The sequence below is a fragment of the Chiloscyllium plagiosum genome, chromosome 1 (assembly GCF_004010195.1).
Source record: "Chiloscyllium plagiosum isolate BGI_BamShark_2017 chromosome 1, ASM401019v2, whole genome shotgun sequence".
Taxonomy (NCBI): Eukaryota; Metazoa; Chordata; class Chondrichthyes; order Orectolobiformes; family Hemiscylliidae; genus Chiloscyllium; species Chiloscyllium plagiosum.
The window spans coordinates 58,549,730-58,577,616 of NC_057710.1; the positions used below are offsets into that span (position 1 = coordinate 58,549,730).

The 27,887-nt window shown below is 41.4% G+C and overlaps 1 protein-coding gene across 2 annotated transcripts in view; it reads right to left on the reverse strand.

The window, feature by feature from the left end:
- The window catches only part of pdzd2 (PDZ domain containing 2), a 420,957-nt gene that overhangs the window by 11,021 nt on the left and 382,049 nt on the right, over positions 1-27,887 (reverse strand). For both annotated transcript variants that reach the window (XM_043687429.1, XM_043687436.1), the window contains 4 exons: positions 21,602-25,388; positions 15,292-15,409; positions 7,566-7,667; positions 3,161-3,434 (listed from right to left, as the gene is read on the reverse strand). In XM_043687429.1, the coding sequence (XP_043543364.1) occupies positions 3,161-3,434; positions 7,566-7,667; positions 15,292-15,409; positions 21,602-25,388 (4,281 nt within the window). The remainder of the gene's footprint in view (positions 1-3,160; positions 3,435-7,565; positions 7,668-15,291; positions 15,410-21,601; positions 25,389-27,887) is intronic.

Below are 27,887 nucleotides of genomic sequence, written 5' to 3' on the forward strand. Positions count from 1 at the left end.
GGGGGGCGGGGTTAGGCGTGGTGACGGAACGCGGCGGGGGGGCGGGGTTAGGCGTGGTGACGGAACGCGGCGGGGGGGCGGGGTTAGGCGTGGTGACGGAACGCGGCGGGGGGGCGGGGTTAGGCGTGGTGACGGAACGCGGCGGGGGGGCGGGGTTAGGCGTGGTGACGGAACGCGGCGGGGGGGCGGGGTTAGGCGTGGTGACGGAACGCGGCGGGGGGGCGGGGTTAGGCGTGGTGACGGAACGCGGCGGGGGGGCGGGGTTAGGCGTGGTGACGGAACGCGGCGGGGGGGCGGGGTTAGGCGTGGTGACGGAACGCGGCGGGGGGGCGGGGTTAGGCGTGGTGACGGAACGCGGCGGGGGGGCGGGGTTAGGCGTGGTGACGGAACGCGGCGGGGGGGCGGAGACACATGCGGCGATGTGGTCCAAATGTAGGTTGCTGACGTCACTGGGGGCGGAAGTAGCTGCGGCGACCACGGAGACAGAGTTCTTCCCCATAGCCGCGGAGGTCGCCAATCTGTTGGCGATTGTCTTCATGACGATCGCAGGGCAGGTTGTCTGTGCGGCGATTCCGGAGGCGGTTGTTTGGGCCGCGATCATGAAGGTTGCGATGTCGGTGGGGGCGGAAGTGACGTCATCGTCGGCGGCGTCTGCGGCTATTGCCGCGGGCGCTGTAGCGGCCGCGTGTGTAATGGCGCCGGACTGGTTTCGGAGGCCGATGGAAGTTTCTGGAACGGTTGAGGAATCCGGAGTTTGGTGGTAAGTGCATGAAAGTTTTTGGTATTTACTGCCTTTAATTTCCGATATGGCTAGAAAGAACTGTTTGTTCAGTCTATGGATTCTTCTGTAAATGAAGAACAGTCGAGGTCCTTTACAGGTCTGTGAGAGAGTTGTCCTGAGCTGGGGTAGGTCGAGCTGCAGGGAGTGTAGGTACCGGCGCATGGCTGCAAGCGTGGAGTGGAGGATCCGGAGGGAGGTCCGTTGCTGGAGGCTGCGGATTTGTTGCAGGTACTGGTAGTCCTGGTTGGGTCCAAATTGTGTTGGTCGGAAGGTGATCTGGAGTCCATGGGGGATCAGTCGGTTCCAATGTTTAGTCTTCAGTCTTTCCAATGTTTAGCTGGAGGACATTTGTGCTCATTCAGCACTTGAAATTGGACAAATAGTCTGGTAATTTAGCAAGAGTTCAGGAAGGATTAGAGGTGACAGTGAGATAGTGCTGGGTGTTGTTTGCTTTCTCATGAGAACTCACACTATGGTTTTGGATGATGTCACCAAGGGGAAGCATGTACTGTAGATGGGAAATAGGAGGGAGTCAAGAATAGAACAGAAAGCATTGTACTTAATTGGAAGAACTTCTTTCAGAGATGGGTGGATGCACAACATAAACTGGGTACACTCTATTGTTCTGTTACAAGTGACGGGAATATTGGTTGAAATCAAAATCACCGAAGAAATGTGCTGTTGAAGATCAAAGAACTTGCATTTGCATAGATAATTTTACGTCCTCAACTTATCCAAAATGTTTTACCTTTTGAAGCTTAATTTTTAAATGGATATGCATGTCAGCAAGGTCTCATAAGCAGAGAATGAATAACAAGATAATCTGTTTCTTGTAATGTTGGTTGAAGGATGCATGTTGACTATGACATAAAGAGAATTCCTTGCTCATCTTCAAATTGTGCAATGAGATATGATAAATCTTCATTGCATTCCTAATAGATACATGGTTTTCAGTTTAACCACATTGTCCATATCAGTGGTGGAAGGAATTCTTGAGCCAGATCTAATGCAGGGGCAGGGTTTGCCACCTCAGAATCAGCCTTTGGGATATCACAAAGATAATGGTCACAGCTGACTGACCCAGATTTCATGTATCATGCTTGCTGCCAGGATACCATAATGTCTAGCTGGGTCTGCATTTTCATGGCGAGGGATGCCTTGTAGTTGTGATAGATCTCCCCCAGTATATTTGGGGTCCGTGAGCAGTCGATGGTTCCTACACCATTCTGTACAATTGGAACCTGTATTAACCTGGGCAAAGCCATATGCTCATTTCTTGTATTTCTCTCCCGTAGGAGGAAAGATGATAAATTTTACTTTCCTGGCCTATAGGTCCTCTGGCACCTCCTGATTCAGAGGAGCACTGTGAACTGTGAAATACTGGCAGTGCCACCTGATCCTGCCTGAAAGAAGCTGCTGATATAGAAATTGAGGCCACATTAATCTCCACAGCCACTGTCCTGTTGTGAGCACGCAGATCCAATTGTAGAAAGTGAAGCAGCTCAGAGCCTACCTCCTTGGTGAGGCATACTTGCCTTGTGTTGACTGGGAAGTGGAGAAGTGCTGTCTGAAAACACTTTGTGTGTACACCTTCTATTAGGAACTCTCCTCTTTTTCCCTCTATACACAACCTCCTCCATTTCTGTTGACTAATCCATTTCCAAGCTATAATTCAGCCCAAAATGAACTATAACTACCTGCTCTTACTGAAAGCAGGCTTTGTCAAATAGCACCACTTCCCTATGAATCTAAGAAATGTTTCCAAACTGTTCCAATCACACACAACTGGGAATTTCAAACAAACCTAATTTAACTTTGGTTAGCAACTGGAAGAGCACTTAAAATGGCAGGGCATATTTGGCTATGGACCAATTGCAGGTAAATAGGATTACTGTAGTTTGGTGTTTGTTGGGCAGCACAGACACGATGGGCCAAAGGACCTGTTTCTATGGTGTATGACTCTATGATCTCACCTGGAAGTCGCATGCATGTCCCTTTATATAGAATGAATGGGGTGTCCCTTCTGAAGCATGTTCACCAAAGTAAAGGTAAAGTCACCATAGTCCCAGAGGAAATAGGGCTGCTCTCTCATTAGAGAGAGACAATTGGTGGTGGTTTAACCTGAGGATCACCTCAGGCGAAGGGAGAAGTTGAGGAGGGACCATTGTGATAACTCTAGTGGTCCAGGAATTGAACTTGTGCTATAGTCTCCCTGCATCCTGATTCTCCCTGATGTCTCTCTGCTTTGCAAACCAGCTCAGCCCATTGTGCTAACTGACCCTCCGATTAACTGTTTAGTTACGAGTGACTAATGCAAAGCATTAACAGAATGGACAACCTTCAGAACGGAGTTTATACTAAGAACTGATGGACTCCTACCTGTTCCTATTATTTCTGTAGTCGCATCTCTTCCATCTGTGAGATGGTTTCCTTTAGGAATTGGTAAATCTGGCTTGGAAGAAATTTCTTCCTGTTCCTTTCCTTTTTTAATGACAATGATGGCCTGTTTATGTAAGCGGGCCCGGTGAAGTGCATTCAGCACATCTACATGTGTAGTGCCTATTACAGACATTCCGTTGATAGATAGAATGTAGTCTCCCCGCTGAATGGTGCCTTCTTGAGCTGCCACCCCTCTTGAAAATACTCTGTGAATCTGCAAGGAAAAGAACTGTTGAAAGGAACAACTTTCTTTTGCAACATATTTAACAAAAATGTACCATACTGATTATTTGCAGCATATTTAAATTATACTTTCAATAGTAATAATTTACTATTAACATTTCCATCAGATGTTAGATTTCTCTGTTTTTAGTATTTGGACCCTTGAATTGTAAAGTCATTAATGGAAAAATACTAGGTGGAGAAGTAGATCAGACATTTAATATTAATATCAGTTTTGGGCAAAGTCATATACCACTAATATTAATGGTTGACATAATATCAAACCTGTCAATCACCACAAAGAATAACTTTTTTACCTGCTCCTTCTATCTTCCCATCTATCTATTTCTATCTCTCATCATATACATATTAAACATCCTTGTTCTCTACATTAATTTGCATATGACCTTTAGCTTTTCTTTGTTTCTCTGTCTTGTTATTTTTTCTTTACATTCTGCTGTCAGTAAATTTGTAGCAGGGGCCCCAAAAATTCTCCTGAAAGACTTGCCCAGCATCTTCCCATCGGCTCCTGCACCTGTTTTTTGCACTCTTATGACCCACCCTCTCTTACCCGAAATGAAGCCTTCACGCTGCCAATGGGATTAGTCTTCTGTGGGTTTCCTGGGTCTCATTTTGAGCTTCAATTCAGGAGGAAGGACAGTGAGGAAAGGGTGGACAGAGGAGAAGGGAGAGTGCAGAGGGGAAGGAGGACAGAGGGGGAGGGTCAAAGATTGGTAGTTCACACTGCTATAGCGGAGTATCTCCCTCCCTATTCCCACTCTCTCATGAGGCTATAACCTTTTCTCCCATCTGAAAAATTCCATGGTTTCCACACAATGTCTTTATTCTTCACCGTTTTCCTCAATCTGTAACATTTCTTTTCTAGACTTCCTTCAGGTAGTGTCATCTACCTGAATCTTAACCCAAATTAACTCGCATGCCAAGTGAAAACAGCCTAAACAATTTCAGTGTATAGGAAATTAAACTGAATATTTTCATTTTAAAATACTGCCACTTGGCTTTGCTTATCACTTCAGGAGTCTGTCTTTCTTTGTTCCTGTAAAATATCCCTGAGGCCCTGCACTGATCTCAGCATAGCTTCTGTCCTATTTCTATCAGTTCATGTCAGCCTGATTTCCTTTTCCTTGTTTCTTCCCCCTCTTTAATTGCCATTCTGTTCTGTGCCCACTCGCTCAACACTGTTCCCCTACAATGTTCCATGTTTTATTTATCAAGAAATAAATGAATAAATTATCTTCACAGCACGATTCTTTTACTCCCTGCCAATCCTTGGATATGTTAATCAATAGAATACAACTCTGCAGCTGTTTCTGATGGGGAAACCTATTTTCATACTATTTACATCTTATTGGCTATATGTTCCTCTGTTACAGGCTGTAGCTGTCCAAATATCAGCCTGAAGTCTCTCTCTCTCTCTTGTCTGAGCTGAAGTTGATGAGGGATGAACAGTATGCTCACCACTACTCTGAAGAAAGGCTTGGCAGTGAGCTGACATATTTAGAACAAGCCTGCTCTATAGTCATATCTTGCCGTGGGACGGCTCAATATTTGTTGATTCCAAGTAGATTACCTTTCATTCTTCTAAACAGAATATAGTCCTATCAACCCAACCTCTCATTAAAACCATAAGACCTGGGAGCAGAAATTAGGCCATTCAGCCCATCGGGTCTGCTCTGCCATTCAATCATGGCTGATAAGTTTCTCAACCACATTTTCCTGCTTTCTCCCTGTAACCCTTGATCCTCTTGATGCTCGAGAACCTATCTCATAGGACAATCCTGCCATCCCAAGGACCAATTTGGTGAAATAAAACAAAGAAATGCAGATTGCTGGAGAAACTCAGCAGGCTTGGCAACATCTATAGGGAGAAAACCAATTTAATGTTTCTAGTTCAGTGATTCACCATCACATTCCCATTTTGGAAAATGACCATTCTGGGATGGAAATCATAAGATCCAGGTGAATTTATTAATTTCTCCAATACTACTTTTCTACTAATGTTAATTTCCTTCAGCTCCTCTTTCGAGCCAGTTCCTTGGAACTCTAATATTCCTGAGAATTTTTTTATTTTCCTCCTTGAAGACAGTATTTAGAGTCTTAGAGATGTACAGCATGGTCCAACCCGTCCATGCCGACCAGATATCCCAACCCAATCTAGTCCCACCTACCAGCACCCGGCCCATATCCCTCCAAACCCTTCCTATTCATATTCCCATCCAAATGCCTCTTAAATGTTGCAATTGTACAGTCTCCACCACTTCCTCTGGCAGCTCATTCCACACCCATACCACCCTCTGTGTGAAAACATTGTCCCTTAGGTCTCTTTTATATCTTTCCCCTCTCACTCTAAACCCATGCCCTCTAATTCTTGACTCCCCTGTTTCCTTACTCTCTATTATCTAACTCTCTTTTGTCTGTGTCTAGTGGCCTCATATTTATCTTTTCTGAATGTTTTACATATCTATTGAAACTTTTAACCTGTTTTGTTTATTCTTGCTAGTTCCTCTTTCTTTAACCACATCTTCATTCACTTTTACTAATTCTAAAAGGCTTTCAATCCTTAGGCTCACGACATTTTTGGCAACTTCATAAATCTCCACCTTTGACATAACAGATAGCTCAGCTGGGTGGATGGCTGGTTTGTGATGCAGAATGATACCAATTGCATGTTGGACTGAGGTTATAATGAAGAACACAACCTCTCACCCTCTCTTCTCACCTGAGGCATGGTGACCCTCAGTTAAACCACCACCAGTCGTCCCTCTCTAATGAGAGAGTGGTTTTATGATCTAATAGGATTCTGGTGATTTGACCTTTTACTCATCACTGATTGACAGCTTCAGGAGCTGCCTAACCCTCTGTTGTCCTTTTAGGGGTTATTGTGTCTAACCCTGAGCCAGACTATTCTAATTCTTCTCTTTCATCACAGCAGCAAAAAGCAGTGAGAGTATGAAAAACCTGAATTGAACTACAGACAGAAAGCTGGCAAAGATCTGGTCAGCACAGTCGATTTAGCTCTGCTTTCTGACAATGACCGTGGCCCAAATGGGAGCCCTTTGATGCACATCAACTACATCCACTGTGGTGTATCCTTGCGTCACCATGGTCAGATCTTCCAGCTGTCGCTGCTATGTCCCTGGACAACTCCCTTGTAAGGCCAGGGCTGCAAGCTATTTCCTTGCACCTTCTCTCAGTCACTGCTGTTCTTCCCTCTATCACCCCTAACCTTCCCTTCATCTCCCTAACCCTGCCTTCTGGGATCCTTCAGTCATTCCCTGATCATGCTAGAGCTGCTCCATTTATTGCGATACCCTACCCAGCATCATGTCCCATCCATCCACCATTCTAAACTCTCCCAAGCTTGACATTGTGTTGCTCCCTATAGCTCTTGATCTCTCTTCTATTATGCCTTCAGTAGAAGCTAACTTTCCATTGGTTAATCCAGTTCCCTCCCTCTGTTGTCTATGCCTTTTATTTGGGCCAGCACTAGTGTCCTTCCATTGTACTGCCCTCACTAGGCAGCCACCATCTGAGCTCAATGCACCAACTCGGCCTCCTTTCCCTTGGTCTGTCCAAGCTTGCCATCCAAGCAGATCCAAATCACCGGGCCTACTACCTTAAACCAGTTGTGAATCCAAGGACTTGTATTTCTTGTTTGCTGCTAATTTAGTGGCAAAATACAATTTAATCTGGTGAAATTTTGTTTTAACTGGCATACACAATATGCTGATACATGAAAAATGAGTTTTGCCATTTGTTATGGAACCACAATCTACCTTTAATCCACCACCAAATGAATTCCCAACTCTCATCCTGCCCTTGGGAAGCTGGTGTTTTTCCTCCTGCACAACTAAATGCCACTGACAGCTTCATTCTCTGCTCCTGGGAGCATCTCTAGATTTCATCCTATATGTTACGTTCACAGCAATATATCTGTAATCCTGCAGGTGGCGCCAGCTAGCATTTCCATTGCAATAGATAATGTTGACCAGAACCTTACACAATAGCTGCTTTGTCAGAGAAGAACGAAAGATCAAATGAGACGAACCAGGTGAGTGTCAACAGGTTGTATTAAATGTAAATGGGTTTTCATGATACTTACAGTTACAGATTTATGTTCCTGGTCCACCCCTCCTGCGACACTAAAACCCAGTCCAGCACCTTCATCTTTGGTCAACACAACGATATTAATGTCTTCCTTATTCTGTTCTCATGAGTTAAAAGAAAAATAGTGCTCACTTATTTCTGCATTACAAACAATGAGTATTTTCTCTTATTATCAGCAAGTCCTACTCAGAGTGTCACATATCCAATTCAATTTAGAGCCGTGTGACCAAACCCCACATTTTCCCCAATTTTATTTGTTTAAAAGTTTGGTGAAGGAGTTCTGAAGTCTAAAATGTTAGCTCAGGGCTACAAAATGAACTGAAGAAAACCTGCAAATGGGAAGAATGGTGTTAGATGAAAATCTAATATCTGGAGGGAAAATTTGGACATAACTAAAGCAGAAGAAAATGAAAATTGACATGTAAGTTAATTACCAACTAAGTCCCCATGGTTGAATTATTGACATGCCTGGGAGGGCTTTGTCAGAGCCCCACTCCAGACTACCAAGAGTGGGTTGACAGCACCACTCAGTCCTAAATGTTCAAGGGACCCGTGGCAAGTGGCAAAAGAGAATTACCAAAAGGATAATGTACTTTGGCCTTATTCCCAACAACCAACCTCTAGCAGATGCATCTATCTATACATCAGAAAGAGTAAGCATTGCACAGCTCATTAATTCTCATAAGAAATAGTTCTAACCCTCACTGCGAACCCTTCTCTCTCTAGGTGCTCATCCAATCCTTTTTTGCAAATCTCAAAGTGAACGTCTCCACCACACTCAGGCAATGCCTTCCAGATCCTAACCACTTACTAATTCATGAGGAATTTCCTTATGTCATTATTGTATCTTCTGCTTTTCATCTTAAACCTATGTCTTTAAATTCCTGATCTTTACTCTAGTGATCAGTTTTCACCAGGATGTTGCCTGGGGTGATAAGTCTCAGTTATGTGGAGAGAATGGATAGGCTGGGTTTGGTTTCCTTGGGGCAGAGGAGGCTGAGGGTATACAGAATTATGAGAGGCATAGAGAAGGTAGATTGTAAGAATCTTTTATCTATAGTAGTGCGTCTAAGACCAGAGGAAATAAGTTTAAGGTAAAGAGTAAGTGGTTTAAAGGATATCGGAGGAAAAACTTTTCTCACCCAGAGGTTGGTTAGAATATGGAATGTGATTTTCAGATTAGATTCCCTACAGTGCGGAAACAGGCCTTTCGGCCCAACCAGTCCACACCGACCCTTTGAAGAGTAACCCACCCAGACCCATTTCCCTCTGACTAATGCACCCAGCACTATGGGCAATTTAGCATGGCCAATTCACCTGACCTGCACATCTTTGGACTGTGGGAGAAAACTGAAGCACCTGGAGGAAACCCACATGGACACAGGGAGAATGTGCAAACTCCACACGGACAGTCGCCCAAGCCTGAGAATCGAACCTGGGACCCTGGTGCTGTGAAGCAGCAGTGCTATCAACTGAGCCACTGTGCCACCTGAGAGGGTTGTATTACTCTTGCAATATTTCAGAAGCATCTGGATGAGCACTTAAAATGCCAGGGTATAGTAGGCTATGGATCAAGTGCAGGTAAACGGGATTAATGTAATTGGCGTTGTTGATCAGTGTAGACGTGGTGGACGGAAGGGTTTGTTTCTATGTTGTATCACTATGGCTGAAGTATCTAATTCCTTGAAGCATTCATATAAATCTTTTCTGCACTCTCTCTAATGGCATTACATTCTTCCTCAAGTGTGATGCGAACAGCTGGACACAATATTCCGGGATAGCTGATATGGAGTTTCATAAAGATTCATCATAACTACTTGCTTTAGAATTCTATGTTTTTATTTATAAAGTCCAGGATCATTTGTGGATTTTTAACCACTTTTACAACCTGCCCTGCTACATTCAATGATTTCTGTGGATTTACATCAGACCTCTATATCCTTGCACCCATTTGTACTCCTTACACTGACTCATCTCAGCCTTCCTGATTAAAATATATCACTGGACACTTCACTGTATTAAATGTCATTGTCATGTGCCCACCCATTCTACCAGCCTGTCTATAACCATTATTCTCTTCACTATTAACAATACTTTCACATTTTGTATTATATGCTCACTTTAAATTATGTCATGCATGTCCCCATCTAGGTTGTTAATATCATCAAAAAAAGCAATGATCCTTGTACTGACATCTGGGGTCCCACATAGTTTCTTCCAGTAGAGGAGTCAATTGCTCATCATATCAAGCTAATGTTTAATAATTAGACGTCTAAACCCTCTGCTGAGTTGCTCCCTCTATAAATGTGTACTTGGTATAATTCATTTCAAGAGCAGAGACAGAATTACATAAACAAAGAGGTCTGACAAGAAAAGTAAACAATTCCATGGAAATTTCCTGGCACGGAGCTTGCTTGACGACCACCCAATTTTCCAATTATTAATATTAATTCTGTTAGTGCAACCTCAAAATGTATTATGATTTTCTGTGAAAATGACATACAAATCATTAGAAACTGATCTGTTATCTCCAGTATTTCAAAGTACTATATCCAGTGACAAGAGACAGAATTTTTATTATTTGACAAAAGAGATATGGCTGAAATGCAACAAGTGACATGCTGAATCCCCAGCAACATAGTACGAAAAACATGCATAGTACGAAAAACATGTTTCTCAATATTCTTTTATTGCACAGATCACTTGTGTGGCAAACTGGTAGCAGTGGAATACAAATAGCAAATTTGGTGAGGTAATGGTAATGCTGCTGACCAGGTAATCCAGTGGCTCAGAGGTCATGCTGACTCAAATCCCAATACAGCAACTGCTGAAATTTAAATTCAATTAATAATTCAGGAATTGAAAGCCAATCTTGTAAAAGCATGGTGGCTCAGTGGTTAGCATTGCTGCCTCACAGTGCCAGGGACCTGGGTTCGATTCCACCCTTGGATGATTGTGTGGAGTTTGCACATTCTCCCAGTGTCTGCATGGATTTCCTCTACGTGCTTCAGTTTCCTTCCACAGTCCAAAGATGTGCAAATTAGGTGGGTTGATCGGTAGTGTCCAAGAATGTGTAGGCTAGGTGGATTGGCCATAGGAAATGCAGGTTTACAGGGACAAGGTAGAGGCTTTGGGTATGTGTGGGATGCTCTTCAAAAGGTTAGTGTGGACTTGATGGGCCAAATAGCCTGCTCCTACACTGTAGGGATTCTAGGATTCCATTCAGTATTCTCAGTGAATGTTGTAAAAGCCAAACTCTGATTCGCTATTGTCTGGTCCACTTATTCCCTTTACAGAAGGGAATCGGTCAGCCTTGCCTGGTCTAATTTACGCCAGACTCCATAGAAATGTGGTTGATATTTAACTGCCCTCAGAAATGACCAAGCAAGTCTATCAGTTCAAGGGCAGTTAGGAATGGTCAACAAATGCTGGCTTTACTAGTGACACCTGTCATGATAATGGTCTGATATTAAATGGTTAATTCCGTTGGTTTGTTTATTTAAATCGAGAAATAAAATTTATTGCAAGTCATGAAGCAGACATTATAGCAAACCAATTCAGTAGTGTATGCAGTTTGCAGACACATAGCAGAGCATGCTAACTACTAGGAAATGTTACAACATGACATACCCACAGCACGTGGAACTCTTAAAAGATGAGATATCTTAAGGGCAAAGTAGACATAAAACAGCAGACAAACCCCATAAAAGAATAAAGAAAAAAAATCAAAGCCATTCCTGAAATGGTACTGCTGCTAAAATTAGCAGGCAATTCCCTTCTAAGGTGCTTGCAGGAGAAATGATTTAGTCTCATTGTGTCAGTGCTATCTATTCTGTCACCTTGACAGAAAATGCATTTATGGTATCACCATGCCATTAGCATCTATTATAAATATACCTGCCCTTTCAGATACCCATTGGAAAATCTCAGTTTAAGTTTCCAAGTCTTCATGTTAATCAGGCATTATTCATAGGAAGCCTGGGTTTGGATTTGCAATTGCATTTGGTTGCACTAAGTTTAAGATAGGGAAATGAGAGATTTAGAACACCAGGAAAAAAGTGAAATAGTTATGGGACTTCAACCACTGTGACTTGGACTTGATCTAGTTAAAATGATGTGATGAAAACTTCATTTAATATTTATGTGAAATTCACTAGGAATATTCCATTATGTCACAGTGTACAGGGATCCAGAGCAAAGAATTGCATTGCTTTAGCCACGTTACTGCTGTGTTGCTTTTGTTGGGAGCACCAGCAGCACAGTAAAGAACAAACAGGAAGTAAAATTCCATTCCCTGTCCTCTGTGTTGAATTAAGGCTAAAAATCCTCATGCAACAGACTAAATCATGAAGATCAAACCATCTTCTGACTTATTGCTACATAAATATGATATTAAAAATCACACAACACCAGGCTATAGTCCAACAGGTTTATTTGGAAGTACTAGCTTTCGGAGTGCTGCTCTTTCATCGGGTGAAGGTTCCTGATGAAGGAGCAGTGCTCCGAAACCTAGTACTTCCAAATAAAGCTGTTGGACAATAACCTGGTGTTGTGTGATTTTTAACTTTATCCACTCTAGCCCAACCTGGCTCCTCCACATCCTAAATATAATATTGTAACTCAGAAAGGCCACAGAGCAAATTTGTTGGATAAGAGGAAAATGTTCTATCATCTGAGATTGAGTAAGGCTGAAATATTACCCATTAGTTTTCCGTATAACAAAAGAAATAAAATGAAAAGGAATAACAAAATATGTTTTTAAAAATTGCAGCAAAAACTGCTGCAATAAGCAGGGACAGGATAGCAAAAACTGTTTCAAATCTAGCGAAAATACATTTGCCATAGAACATACAGCGTTACAGCGCAGTAACAGGCCCTTCAGCCCTTGATGTTGCACTGACCTGTGGAACCAATCTGAAACCTACCTATCCTATCCTACACTATTCTATTTTCACCCATATGTTTATCCAGTGACCATTTAAATGCCCCTTAAAATTGGCAAGTCTACAACTGTTGCAGGCAGGGCGTTCAATGCCCTTACTACTCTGAGTAAAGAAACTACCTCTGAAGTCTGTGCTATATCTATCACCCCTCAATTTAAACTATGTCCCCTCGTGCTAACCATCACCACTCGAGGAAAAGGCTCTCACTGTCCACCCTATCTAACCCTCTGATTATCTTAAAGGTTTCAATTAAGTCACCTCTCAATCTTCTTTTCTCTAACAAAAACAGCCTCAAGTCCCTCAGCCTTTCCTTCTAAGACCTTCCCTCCATACCAGGCAACATCCTAGTAAGTCTCCTCTACACCCTTTCCAAAGCTTCCACATCCTTTCTATAATGCAGTAACCAGAACTGTATGCAGTACTCCCAATGTGTTGTACAGCTGCAACATGATGTCATGGTTCCGAGAATCAATCCCTCTACCAATAAAAGCTAACACACCGTATGCCTTCTTAACAACCCTGTCAACCTGGGTGGCAACTTTGAGGGATCTATGTACATGGACACAGAGATCTCTCTGCTCATCTACGCTACCAAGAATCTTACCATTAGCTCAGTACTCTGCATTCCTGTTGCTCCTTCAAAAGTGAATCACCTCACACTTTTCTGCGTTAAACTCCATTTGCCACCTCTCAGCCCAGCTCTGCAGCATATCCAAGTACCTCTGTAACCTGCAATATCCTTCAGCACTATCCACAACTCCACCGACCTTAGTGTCATCCACAAATTTACTAACCCATCCTTCTACGCCCTCATCTAGGTCATTTATAAAAATGACAAACAGCAGTGGCCCCAAAACAGATCCTTACCGTATACCACTATTAACTGAACTCCAGGATGAATATTTCCCATCAACCATCAGCCTCTGTCTTTTTTCAGCTCGCCAATTTCTAATCAAAACCACTAAATCACCATCTATCCTATGCCTCTATATTTTGTGCAATAGCCTATCATGGGGAACCTTATCAAATGTCTTACTGACATCCATATATACCACATCAACCACTTTACCCTTATCTACCTGTTTAGTCACCATCTCAAAGAACTCAATGAGGTTTGTGAGGCACGACCTACCCTTCACAAAACCATGTTGACTATCCACAATCAACTTATTCATCTCTAAATAAATATAAATCCCATCTCATATAACCTTTCCAATACTTTACCCACAACTGAAGGAAGGCTCACTGGTCTTTAATTACCAGGGTTGTCCCTACTCCCCTTCTTGAATAAGGGGACAACATTTGCTATCCTCTAGTCTTCTGGCACTATTCCTGTAGTCAATGATGACATAATATCAAAGCCAAAGGCTCTGCAATCTCCTCCCTGGCTTCCCAGAGAATCCTAGGATAAATCCCATCCTGCCCAGGGGACCTATCTATTCTCACACTTTCTAGAATTGCTGACACCTCCTCCTTGTGAACCTCAATCCTGTCTAGTCTAGTAGTCTGTATCTCCGTATTCTTCTCGACCACATTTTCTTTTCCTAGTGTGAATACTGACTAACTATATCATTTAGCACTTTCCCTGTCTCCTCGGACTCCACGCACAACTTCCCACCACTACCCTTGATTGGCCCTAACCTTTTTCTAGTCACTGTTTTATTCATGATATACCTATAGAAAGCTTTAAGGTTTTCCTCGATCCTATCTGCCAATGACTTCTCATGTCCCCCATGTTCAGTAATTTTACTACACTGATCCAGAAATAACTGGGAGTCATTTATATCCCATTTATTTTACTGAAATTCTTTGGATAAGTAACCTGGTTCTTTTTGTTGCACTCTAAATTTTATACAACAGAATCCTAGTTGACAGTTCATATTCATAACTTCAATATTCTAAGGTAGACCTTCTACAATGACAGCCTGTATATCCTGGTAATTTTCAGAACACACCTCTACAGGTAGGCCGTGATTACAACCTGCCCATAGCTAGAATAAACATAGATGATCTGCCAGTAAGCAGTGGGTCTGTAACAAAAATTAGATATTACCTTTACATTCAGCATGACTGGAATGACCAACACAAATTGCCCACAGGACCATTTATTGCAGTCAAATATGAAAAAAACTTTCAACTAAAAGTATGAACGGGATCATAAATACAGAATTGACTATTACTTCCTGATAATGGATTGTTTTGAGAACTGAACTTGCCATGGAAAATATTATTGCATGCCCACAGATCTCGCAATAGGACACAAAGGTGCTGAAATTGGCCACTGGTGGCAACAAGTCTATTTATAATCTAATGGGTGTTGTTTGGCATTTAGGGCAATGGAGGAAGAAAATCAGACAGAGTTTAAAGACCATCAATTCAGAATCATCCAGGTTGTACTGTCCACAAGATCTTTGTAGGTGATAAAAGACAACTGCTGGAATAATGCTACTATAAACACAAATTGCCATTTCTGAGTTACAGGCATACAAATTGAGACACAAGCATCTATTTCCCTGCTGTGAACTTTATGTAAACAACTGATATACATTGTTGCTAATAATTAGTTTACCCCAAAAGAACTGAAAAACTTGAATAATGCTAAAACAGGCAATAATGCTATTAGCACTTTTTTTCAACAGTTTTTGTCTTGCAGTGCTCACTTCCATGGTTACAAGCACAAACAGCATACCTGCTCACAAGCAATGGGAACTAACAAAAATCTGCAATGTTAGGCTCCAGCTCTGACATCTGGGGATTCAGAATGTTGGAACATCTCACCTCAGCTACTGTTTCAGCTTCCTGTATTACTTTTTCGATATCTGCTTTAGCCATTATTGAGGACAAAACAGCCTGTAATTTCTGTTTCTCCTGGGTGGAATGGGATAAATCTTCAAGACTGAAAAACAGATTTTAAAGGCTTAAGAATGCTGTAGGTGAAAAGACATTACGAAACTTATCAAATAGACAACGCAGTTTAACAGAAGTACTTCATAATCAAAACAGCAACAATAGTGTATTTCAGCTGAAACATGACAGCCCAGATTGATTGGTTGCATGTTCTCTCCTCATGGATCATCTGGTTTAGAAATCATATTTTTGTGTGGAGTTTCAAAGCAGAATCCAGAATTCTGCTCCACAGGCAAAGTATGAGTGGCCTGTAGAGAATAGACAAGCAGAAGAAATTACCTCAAAACAAAAATAAAACTCTGACTTCCCATTTTGTACATAAATTTAATTTTATTTAAAGCTTTCACATAGAGTGTGGAAACTCAGAACTGAAATGCTTCAAAACAATAGTAAATATATCTCCCTGTCCCAGCAAGGGGCTGAAAATTAGCCCTGGATCTCTCGGTACCTGATAGAACAAAGAAAATTTACAGCCCAGGAACAGGCCCTTCGGCCCTTCAAGCATGAGCCGATCCAAATGTGCTAACTAAACCCGTTGGTCAATTCCTAAGCATTTATATCCCTCTGCTCCCCACCTACTCACGCATCTGTCCAGACCCATCTTAAATGAATCTACTGTGCCTGCCTCTACCACCTCTGCTGGCAACGCGTTCCAGACGCCCACCACCCTCTGTGTAAAGTACTTGCTGCGTGTATCCCCCTTAAACTTTTCACCTCTCACTTTGAAAGCGTGACCTCTCGTTATTGAATCCTTCACCCTGGGAAAAAGCTGGTCTCTTTCCACCCTGTCCATACCCTTCATGATTTTGTAAACCTCAATCAGGTCCCCCCTCAATCTACTTTTTTCTCATGAAAATAAATCTAACCTACTCAACCTCTCTTCATAGCTAGCACCTTCCATACCAGGCAACATCCTCATAAACCTTCTCTGCACCCTCTCCAAAGCGTCCACATCTGTTTGGTAATGTAGCAACTAGAACTGTACACAGTATTCTAAATGCAGCCAAACCAATGTCTTGTACAATGTTAACATGACTTGCCAGCTCTTATACTCAATACCCCGTCCAATGAAGGCAAGCATACCAAATGCCTTCTTGACCACTCTATCCACCTGTGTAGCAACCCTCAGGGTACAATGGACCTGCACTCCCAGATCTCTCAGGTAAAAACAATGACTGCAGATGCTGAAGCCAGATTCTGGATTAGTGGTGCTGGACGAGCACAGCAGTTCAGGCAGCATCCAAGGAGCTCTCTGCCCATCAACATTTCCCAAGGCTCTTCCATTCATTGTATAACTGCCCATCAACATTTCCCAAGGCTCTTCCATTCATTGTATAATTCGCTCTAGAATTAGACTTGCTTAAATGTATCACCTCACATTTGTCTGGATTGAAAGCCATCTGCCACTTTTCCGCCCAACTCTCCAGTCTATCTATATCCTCCGGTATTCTCTGACAGTCCCTTATGTTTCTGCTACCCACAAAGAAGTGATAATCAGCAATTAATACAAAAAACATGGTTTTGTGTGGAATAATTTCTGACTCTGACAACCTTGCCACTAGGAATATGCTTTTAAAGCAGTCTCCTCTGTGAAATCCTGCCTTATAAGCCTGAGTAAGCAAACAATCAACTTGCAAAAAGCATATTCCTACTTTAAGAGACACACAGTTTCTGTAGCACATTTCCATTATTATACCTCTATCCGTTATACATTAAATTTAAAACAGAAGTTTAATAAATACAGGGTACTCATTCTAAGTTACTGTAACATCTGGCACTCTGATAGTTTTTTATGGAATGTCAAAGATATTACCAGCAACAGTTATTGTTTATTAGTGATTGGATACCATCTGTGATTGTACAAACCTTTCAGTTCACTGGAAGGGTTGTTCTCTGTTGTTGAAACTTATTATTTACAACATGTGTTAATAACTATACAATGAAATGTATTATAACCAGGTTTAGAGATGACACAACAATAGGTGGGAAGGCAATTGATGAGAATGACACAAAGAGTCTGCAGAGGAATACAGACAGGTTAAGTGAGTGGGCAAAACGTTGACAGATGGAATATAAGGTGGGGAAATGTGAGGTTATGCACTTTGACAGAAAGGATAGAGGAACTTATTATAATTTAAATGAAGAAAAACTGCAGATAGTTACAGAACAGAGGAATTTGGGAGTCCTCACCCTCAGATGACAAAAACAACTAGCCTCCAAGTTCAGTGAGTCATAGGGAAGTCAAAGGGAATGTTCACCTCTATTTCAATGGAATTGTAAGGTTTTGTTAAAACTATACAAGGCACTAATCAGATTACAGCTGGAATGCTCTAACCACGCTTGGGCTCCTTATCTAAGGAAAGACATACTGATATTGGAAGCAGTCCAAAGAAGGTTCACTCAGCTGATTCCTGATATGGAGGGACTGTCTTAGTAAGACAAATTGAGTAGGTTGTACTCATATAAAACCTGTACCTGGTAAGGATTGAAATTTCGAAGAATGAGAGGCAACATTCTTAAGGGACTCAACAGGGTAGATCTGGCTATAGTACATTTCCTCATATTGTCATTAACATATTTAATAAGAGTACTTGGACCAGAGGGCATTATCTCAGAATAACGGAATGAACATTTAAGCCAGAGATGGCAAGGGTAGCAAATCTGTGGGATTCTTTACTGCAATCTAGGTTCTTAAGTATATTCAAACCTGAATTAAATTTATAAGAGGCCTAGACAGAGTGGATATAGATTTCACTCCCCAGTAGCAAATTCAGGGTATATATTTATGGGATGGAAGGGGTGGGGGAAAACACAAAATTCCATTAGATGGTCCTCCCACCAATTACATGCCCTCCCCAACTTGTCTGAAATATTATGGCATGTGAAGGAGGTTTCAGGTGGCCCACTCACCTTTGGACATATTGAGGCCCTTAGTGGACAATTATTGGTCACTTATGGCCCATCAGAGGCACCCGTCCCAAGTCCCTCAATCCTTATAACTAACCTCTCAGACCGCTTGCACCTAGTTCTTCTTACCACCCCCACCAGCTGAAGTCCCATTTGCAAATCCCACTCCTGCTCACCAAGAAACCCAGACCCAGAGTTACCTGAGCTCCTTGGGAAAATGGGTCTGTAGTCCCAGCAAGTTTCACCATTCCTGCTGGCACTGGTGGGACTACAGAACAATCCCATGTAATGTCGTCCCAAGAAAGGTTGGGACTTCCACTTTAAAGTAATTAATATTGCTCCCAGTGATAAATTACTGGGTGGCAGCTGTCAGGATCATGCACCGACTCCTTCTGACTTTTTAGCCGGAGTGTGGGCAAAGTTGCACTCCATAAGAATCACGCTACAGTAATTGGAGATGTAGATATGAAGTGAATGGTAAAAGGGTTAGAGGGGAGTCGAGTAACATTTTCACCCAGAGGATGGTGGGGCTCTGGAACTCAGTCCTGAAAGGATGATTGAGGCAAAACCTTCATGGCATTTAAAAACATTTGGACATGCACTCAAAGTGCTGTGATCTACAGGGCTACATACCAAAAACTGAAGATGGAATAAGGTCGGATAACTCTTTGCTGAACGGTATGATCATGGCTGAATAGCCTCCTGAAATGCAAATAATTCTTTGTAGGTTGGACAGTGTTTCTCCCGTTAAAGTACTTTCTGTTCAGTAGCTTTCCTTAAAATTATTTCAAGGAAAGAACCAAAACAGGGCAATGAGAGTGAATGGAAAATGGGAAGGAGAATGAAGAGTAAAAAAGGTGAAAAAGAAAGAAGACAGATCACAAGATTGGAGTTGAGGGAGAGACACTGAAGCCTGCACCCTAACATGAGTGTAATACAACAAACAGGCTTCTATCTTTGGTGACTTTTACTTCAGCTGCACCAGGCCATCCCAATTACTTCCCCAGCAGAGAAAGAAGAAAAAGGCAAAGTGAAGAAAGCAGAAAGGATAGATTAGCAGGCCACTTCTGGAATATTGTGTGCAATTCTGGTCTCCTTCCTATCAGAGGGATGTTGTGAAACTTGAAAGGGTTCAGAAAAGATTTACAAAGGTGTTGCCAGGGTTGGAGTATTTGCACTATAGGGAGAGGCTGAATAGGCTGGGGTTATTTTCCCTGGAGCATCAGAGGCTGAGGGGTGATGTTATAGAGGCTTATAAAATCATGAGGGGCATGGATAGGATAAACAAACAAGGTCTTTTCCCTGGGGTGGGGAGTCCAAACTAGAGGGCATAGGTTTAGGGTGAGATGGGAAAAATTTAAAAGGGACCTAAGGGGCAACATTTTCACGCAGAGGGCGCTGTATGTATGGAATGAACTGCTAGAAGAACTGTTGGAGGCTGGTACAATTACAACATTTGAAAGGCATCTGGACAGATATATGAATAGGAAGGGTTTAGATGGATATGGACTAAGTGTTGGCAAATGGGAATAGATTTATCTAGAATAACTGGTCGGCATGGGCGAGTTGTACCGATGGGTCTGTTTCCGTGCTGTACATCTCTATGACTCTATGACAGGAAGAGATGAGAAACAGCAACATGAAGACTTCAGAAGATTAACTAATTATTCTAAATATAATATTCACTAATTGTGAAGGATCAAAAGAATGGAAAACCAAGAATTTAACTCTTTTGCTCTGTCTCTAAATGTGATTGAGGGCTAATAGAAATAATACAAGGCAATACTGTAGACAGGCAGACTAAACTGACTGAATTATATCTGCCCAAAAGTGTTATTATGTTTTAACTTCTACTTAGAGTTGATTGTCTAGCAACAATGGATCACTACAACATATGGGCAAGATTGCAATTACATCAAAAGAGATTATTTGTCCAGGTATTGAACAATGTGTCATACGGGCACATAGAATATCAACCTTGACTCCTAAGTTTCAGTAATGAAATGAGTTGGGCAAGAAGGTGGTTCTCAAAGCTGGGTCCCTTGATCAAGCAGTGAGTGCCTTTGAACAGGGAATTCCTCCCTGCCCAACCCTGGGACCCTGCAAGAAATTCTGATCACCTTTGTTTTTCAGGTTTCCAGCTGATGTCCCCTGCCACCAATTGATGCCACGTGAGGAAGGGCATCAATTTCTAAATTGAGAGTGTGGTGCTGGAAAAACACAGCTGGTCAGGCAGCATCCGAGGAGCAGGAGAATTGACCTTTCAGGCATAAGCCCTTCATCAGAGATTTCCTGATGAAGGGCTTATGCCTGAAACGTCGATTCTCCTGGTCCTTAGATGCTGCCTGACCTGCTGTGTTTTTCCAGCACCACACTCTCGACTCTGATCTCCAGCATCTGCTGTCCTCAATTTCGCCCATCAATTTTTAACTATAGGTCAAGAAGCAGGTTCAATTTGTGGTTTAAGTTACTCAATCTTTTGTCTATACTTCAAGATGCATTACAATAGAGCTAAGTTTGTGTTAGTGAGGAGAAAGATTAATTTAGTTTCTGTGTCTGCTCGCTACTTAGAGAATGTTGCATGTCCAAATGGATGAAGGATGAGCACAGGGAAAGCACTCATTTTGTGCAAATGTGATCCAGACCTCTCAGGAGAGTGAAGGAAAAGATTTAAAAGTCTTCTTTTAAGTTGGGTGCAAATAACAATTATTTATGATTGTTGATTAAGTAATATAAAATTGATTTATAATTAGCTGTATTTTGTACTAAAGATAGTCAACAGTGGAAAATATTATCAAAGGTTTGGAAGACCTGGTCTTCCCTCGAGCTTTGAGAAGTTTGGCTCAGGTTCGTCCAAGACTAACCATCTCGGGGAAGTCATTTCAATTATCTGCAATAAGATGTCCTTTTGAGAGTCAGAAAGGATTCCTTAAATAATTTGAGCGTATTGTTCTTTTACACATGTGTCTGCTCTTGACATTTACGGAACATCAATGAATTACAGGGTGTTCTGGTATAACACGATGGTTGCGATCCTTTGCAGTCTCATGCAATAGAAAATCATGCGATGGAAAGCCGCTACAGAAAATCGCTGCAGAAAATCGCAATACCCGTTCAGTAGAAAGCTTGTGTTATCCAAACAATGTCCACAATTCGTCAATTGTATTACAGCCAATTTGTGTTGACAAAATACACATTATACCAGAACGACCTGTATTCTCTACTTTAAACCAATATAATCCAATATGCAGCTTCAGGCATTATTCTCACTAACCTGACTGACCAACTTCTGCCTTTGCTCTCTGACAAATTCTTATTATTTGCCAGCTCATCATCAGACCACGAATCTAGTGTTCCATTGCTGCTTTTCCAGGAATTCTTTGATCTGAAATTAGGAATTCCAGATCTATAGATTTTCACTAAACCTGAACCACTGGTAGCAGAAGCAGTTCCAGAAGACACATTTGTAAGGCTTTCAGCAGCAAGACCAATAGATGTTCTTGGCTTGACTTCCAGTTCAGTTTTAAAACTCTGGGTCATTGGATCACTAGAATAATCACTGCACAATTTGTCAAGATCTGGCATGCTTAATGCTCTCAGTTCCCGCAGTTTGGACCTAGACAAAGCATTTGGTCGATGGTTGACTGACGATCTACTTTTACTGTTGTTAACTTTGCATGAATTTAAGCCTTGCTCCTGAGACCTTTCGCTACTGGACTCACATTCCTTTTTAACTTCCTCAGTATGGTTCTTCGAATAATTTGGTTCAAAGTTGAGAAAAGCCACACCAGATGGAGACTTTTCTATTTGTGATGATGGAAAGGCAACCTCAGACCTTCCTTCAGTGTAGGAGCTCAAACTACGTCTCAATGCACGTGATGCATCAAGGTTTCGAATAGATGAAATGTTTGATGTTGTTAGAGGTATTGCACTTCCTGATATTCGCCTTCCTATTGCTGGCTTGGTAGAGGAGTTGGTATTGCAAATAACAAAGGATGAGTCTAGAAAATGTGTGTCTATTTTCCTGATTACTGGTTTGTCAAAGCTCGCTAGGCTCTCAAAAGACTTAATTCTCTGTCTGACAGAAAAAGAGCCTCCTTCTGGTGGACAATTCAGCTCATTTGTTAAACTTCCAATATTTGATTTGTCCTTGTCTCTTTGATAGAAGATAAAATCAGTGCTGGAGTGCTTTTCTTCACTCAAAGATTTCTTTAAGGTTCCTGTTGCCTCAACATTTGGTTGAACATTATCTATACTTTTAACAGTGGTGTGCAATTGTGATGTGTCAAATGATATTACCTTTCTCTCCGGTAACAGTTTCTGTCTTTGAGAAGTTTTAATGGGATAGGATTCAGATGGATTCTTATCAAATTGTGTGTCATCACTACTTAATTGATCTGGATTCTGTTCAAAGCCCACAGGAGGTTTTGGAGCTATTTTTGGTTTCTGGGCATTATCCTCAACTATAGACGATTTCTTTGACTTGTGCTCTAAAAGCTCTGTAGGGGTAGCCATGTTATTAATTTCTTTTCTTTCCAATGGAGGTGATGTTAGTTTTAATTCAATAAAGCTCCGTCGGGTTGCTATGCATTCACGATCATCCTCATGCAATGAAGTTGAAGAGAGAACAGTAGAGTCTTCCAATGATTTATATCCTGAAGGTGGTAAACGTTCCTCCACCTGTTCTTTTTGTAAAGGTTTCTGCTCTACTCTCTGTGCTTCATGAGCCAATTTATCCCGATTTTTGTTGGTCATGTTAACATTCTCACATAATTCTACTGGAGATCTTATATGTAGTTTAGCCGATGTTTCACTGGATACTTGGGAAATGCTTTCTTCACTTCTATATTTTTCTGATTCTCCAGATGGTTTATGAGGATCTTTAATCCATACAGTTTCTTTGGGTTCTTTCTCTTTTAATTTATGATCCAGTATTAATTGTTGACCTGTCTCTTTTTGGTTTTTAGGATCTTCTTTCAAAGCTTGTCTTTGCTGTTCATTGCACAAATCCACTTTACCTGTGATATTGGAGGTCTTTGTCTCACCCTTATTTTTCTCTCCTGTTTGGAGTCCAGTATCTACTGGTAAATGCACTGAAAGCTGTTCTCCCAAAGAATGTACAGGAACATTACAGACTTCTTTCTCATTCTTTGTTTCAGATTTATTTTTCTCAGGATGTTTATTTGCTTTTATATTGCATATTAAGGATGCTCTTTTAGTGAAGAGTTTTGATAATTGATGATCACAAACTGGTAACTTTTCTGAACATTTCTGCAATGTTTCTGATTTTTTGAATCCTTCAGATTTTGTTGCATTCTTCTCATTGGTTTCAGATGGTGGTTTGTTTTTACTTTTAATGCTGAGCCCCTTTAATTTTGGTGCTGAATAAAACTTCTGGGCTTTGTCCTGAAACTTCGATCTAGTACACATTTGAGATGCTGTACCACTTTCATTTTGTCCTCTAGGTGGCATGGACGATTTCACAATTTGTGCGCCAAAGGATTGTTTGAACTGATTTTGTCTTTGTGGCGGGGGACTAGAATCTTTGCCACTACCTGACAAAGTCAGTCTTTCTTTTCTGACCTGAATCATGGATAACGCAACATCCTGAGTACCCAGATTTGGCTTACTTGTAGCGGATAACCTGGGCTTGGGCACTGGATACAAGGAATCATGATTTGCTTTTGTAATTTCTGCTTTTTCAGAATGCTCCAAGGAATCTAGCGATGAAGAAAAATCATGGTCTGTCCTATTCAATTCCAAACATGATTCTGACTGAAGTCTTGATACAGAAAAGGCAGAATCACTGTGATGTTCCAATTTTTCATCAAATTCTCTAGTGACTTCTTTGATACATTGGCCTTTGTCTGAATCATTTTGATTATGTAAGGTCATATCTGTGTCTTCCAAAGAATTTATTGGTAGATCCTGCTTGGAAGAAGGATCAAATCCCACTTGTTTATTTTGTGAATCATTTAAAAAAGAAGCTGTAAGGATACTTGTGCTTTCAGATTTGATTGGTTCAGCAAGTCTATGATTCACAGAGTTTAGCATTGGACTCTGTTTGGCAATCTCTATCCCCGTCATATCAAAATTGGAAGGTGGTGAGGAATAGCTTAAACTATGCTCATTTTCATAGGATGAGGAAGGCAGATTTGAATTTGTCTTTTTATCTGCCGAAATTGTCTCCTTACTTGTTTCTGGAGCAAGCCTAGTCATTGGCAAATCACTCTCGTGCACAACCTCTTGGTTCAGATTTGTTGGAGGTTGCACACATTGCTGTGATATTTGAGCTTGATCACTAGGCTGGAAGCAGATTTCAACCTCTTCCGTATCTGAATCTGCAATACTGAGGCTTTCACATTGAGTGAAACCAACATCTCCAGGTAAACCCACTTTAGTACAGGATGAGTGAGGGCTATCCAAAGATTCAGTCTCTGAATCAGAGTCTACTGCAGCAGCATACATAGATTGTTGTTTCCTATTTTCCTTGTTGGCTGTTAAACCCAATGGTTTGTCCTTCTTCTCAGTTCTTAAGTTTCTGGAATAGTTAGTCAGACATGTTTTGTTTACTGAAAATACTTTTCCTGTGTTGACTGAATTCAGAACAGAGTAGTCAAGAACTTCCTGTTTGATATCTATTAAAGAATCACCTTTATTACTGATACAATTTGTGTTGTTGGTAGCTTTTACTGTATGAGCAGCAACATCAACTTGGCTCCTTTCCGAATTCAAAGACAAACTATTTGGGATGTCACCCTCAGCAAAATCTAGCTGATTTATAACATCATCAATATCTGTAACTGGGATGTCAGGTTTGTTACCGTGTAGCAAGGTATTGCAATCCTGTGAATCTACTTTGTTCTCCACTACATTGTCCACAGTATGTTTTTCCAGAGGCTGCACTTTCAAGTTTGTTGTTCTGTTCTGCAGGAAGTCCTCCATCATTTGTGCACTGTTTTTGTTGGCAACCAAATTTTGATCAAGTTCTACAGTATCAGGTTCTACCAAATTCAAATCTGTGGAAGATGATGAGGTGAGCCTTGATAATCTGTCCACAGCTGCAGAAAAAAATAAACATCAGGCAATATTATCATGTTTCAAATCTCATTATATATTGGATCACAATTAAGTCAATCTGCAATGGTCAGCACTGGAATGACAGGATAACCCATGCCTTATACTAACCCTGTCCTTCCTACAGTTGGAACAGGAAGAAGAAATTATGCAATTGGTGGAAACATAATTTCTGAGCTCCTACCTGCATTATAAAGCTTATAAGTACAAGTAAGGTTGCAAAAAAAAATCATTAAAGGCTAAAAATTGGATTGTTCCAGTTGCATTTATGACCAGCCTGCACCCAGATATTGTTGAGGCAGGCTGTATGTAAACTACATGCTACCTGATTATTTCAATGATTGCAGAATTAATTGAATGTAACCTACGATCCTGGCAGGCTGAACATTCTATCAGGCACATGTGCCCAACATGTGTTTCAGCTGGCCCTGCCCCTCTTTAAGGAGAATTGTACTAATTACACAGAAGATACCACTGACTGCATGTAGTGTAAGTGGCTGCGAGGAGAGGGCCACGAAATGGTACAACAGGCAAGAGAAAGCTTTTCTCAAATGTGCCAATGGTCTTGGCTCCTCTGGGAAGAGACCCTCTCTCCTCAGGTAGAGGATCTCTGTCAACTCCCTGATGTAGGATTGGCTGGTGAACTGGGAAATGTGTGTTATGTTTCCTGTTTCTGCCTGAAAGGACCTACTGTTGACGTTGAGGGAAACAGTGACAGCTCCAAGCAATGCCACCATTGCTCTACTAATTTTCGATTCTGTTGATGAAGATGGCACAGTTACTTGATCATTGTAACATTTGTAATTCTGCAGAGAGCATGCTATAAAGCATATAAATGGCGTATTGTGGTTATCAATGGTGTTTAGACATTATTAAGGGTTATCTTTTGTTTAGCTTAAAATATTATTAGCCTGCTAATTAATGTTTAGTTGATGTTGCTTTCAGTTTGGTTGGTAGAGCAAAAGTCTTAAAATTTGAAAAAGTCATTTGGGAGTGCTATATTGCTGAAAAGAATTGTCAAAGTTTTTCATGTTGCATTCCTCTCATATTGCATAAATGTTGGTTTTCAGCTTAATCTGATGTTCTTGTAATGGTCCTTATGATGGCAAAATGAAAAGCTCTTATAAAATGAGCTGGATCTTAGTATTTTTGAGTAAGTGTTAGTTTGTTGAGCTTCTTTTGGAAGGATTTTTGCAATGAAGCTTGGCGTGTTCTCTCACGTATCTTTCCAACTTGTCTCATTAAGTACCTACCCTACTCCTATGGCATTCTTCATATCTACTTTACTCCATCTTACCAAAACTTGCCAAAAGACCAGTATCATCATCTTTAAAAGGTTGCTGAGCACCCGGACAAACATTGGCAGTCTGGTGTCGCCCCTTACCAGTAATGTCATAGCACAGAGCTGCTGTGGTATATAGCCAGCTTGGCTGACACACTCTCATCCATTCAACCCCATTCTCTCACACTAATGGAGTTTCTTGAAAGTGGAGTCTCAAGTAGATAGGATAGTGAAGAAGGTGTTTGGTATGCTTTCCTTTATTGGTCAGAGCATCAAGTTTAGGAGTTGAGAGGTCATTTTGTGGCCGTACAAGACATTACTTTGACCATTTTTGGAATATTGCATACAATTCTGGTCTCCCTCCTAAAGGAAGGATGTAGTGAAACTTGAAAGGGTTCAGAAAAGATTTACAAGGATGTTGCCTAGGTTGGAGGGTCTGAGCTATAGGGAGAGGCTGAATAGACTGGGGCTGTTTTCCCTGGAGCATCAAGATCTGAGGGGTGATCTTATAGAGGTTTATAAAATCATGATGGGCATTGATAGGGTAAGTGGACAAGGTCTTTTCTCTGGGGTGGGGAGTCCAGAACTAGAGGGCATAGGTTTAGGGTGAGAGGGAAACGACTTAAAAGGGACCTAAGAGGCAATATTTTCACGCAAAGGTTGGTACATGTCTGGAATGAGCTGCCAGAGGAAATGGTGGAGGCTGGTACAATTACAACATTTAAAAGGCATCTGGATGGGTATATGTGCAGGAAGGGTTTAGAGGGATATGGGCCAAATGCTGGCAAATGGGACTAGATTAATTTATGATATCTGGTCGGCATGGTCGATTTGGACTGAATGGGTCCATTTTCATTCTGTACATCACTATGACTCTAACTGCATTTTCTGCTGTTTTAAGCCCTTGGCATCTACCTTTCTATTGCTCTTTTTTTTTCTTATCCAATCCTGTACATTCCTTGACATTTTGAGTTCTCTTAATGTGTTAGTCTCACTCTTCAACTGTACAAGCACATGTTGGCCTTCTACTTTCACTATTAGAGCTGAAAATGTGTTGCTGGAAAAGCGCAGCAGGTCAGGCAGCATCCAGGGAACAGGAGAATCGACGTTTCGGGCATAAGCCCTTCTTCAGGAATGAGGAAAGTTTGTCCAGCAGGCTAAGATAAAAGGTAGGGAGGAGGGACTTGGGGGAGGGGAGTCG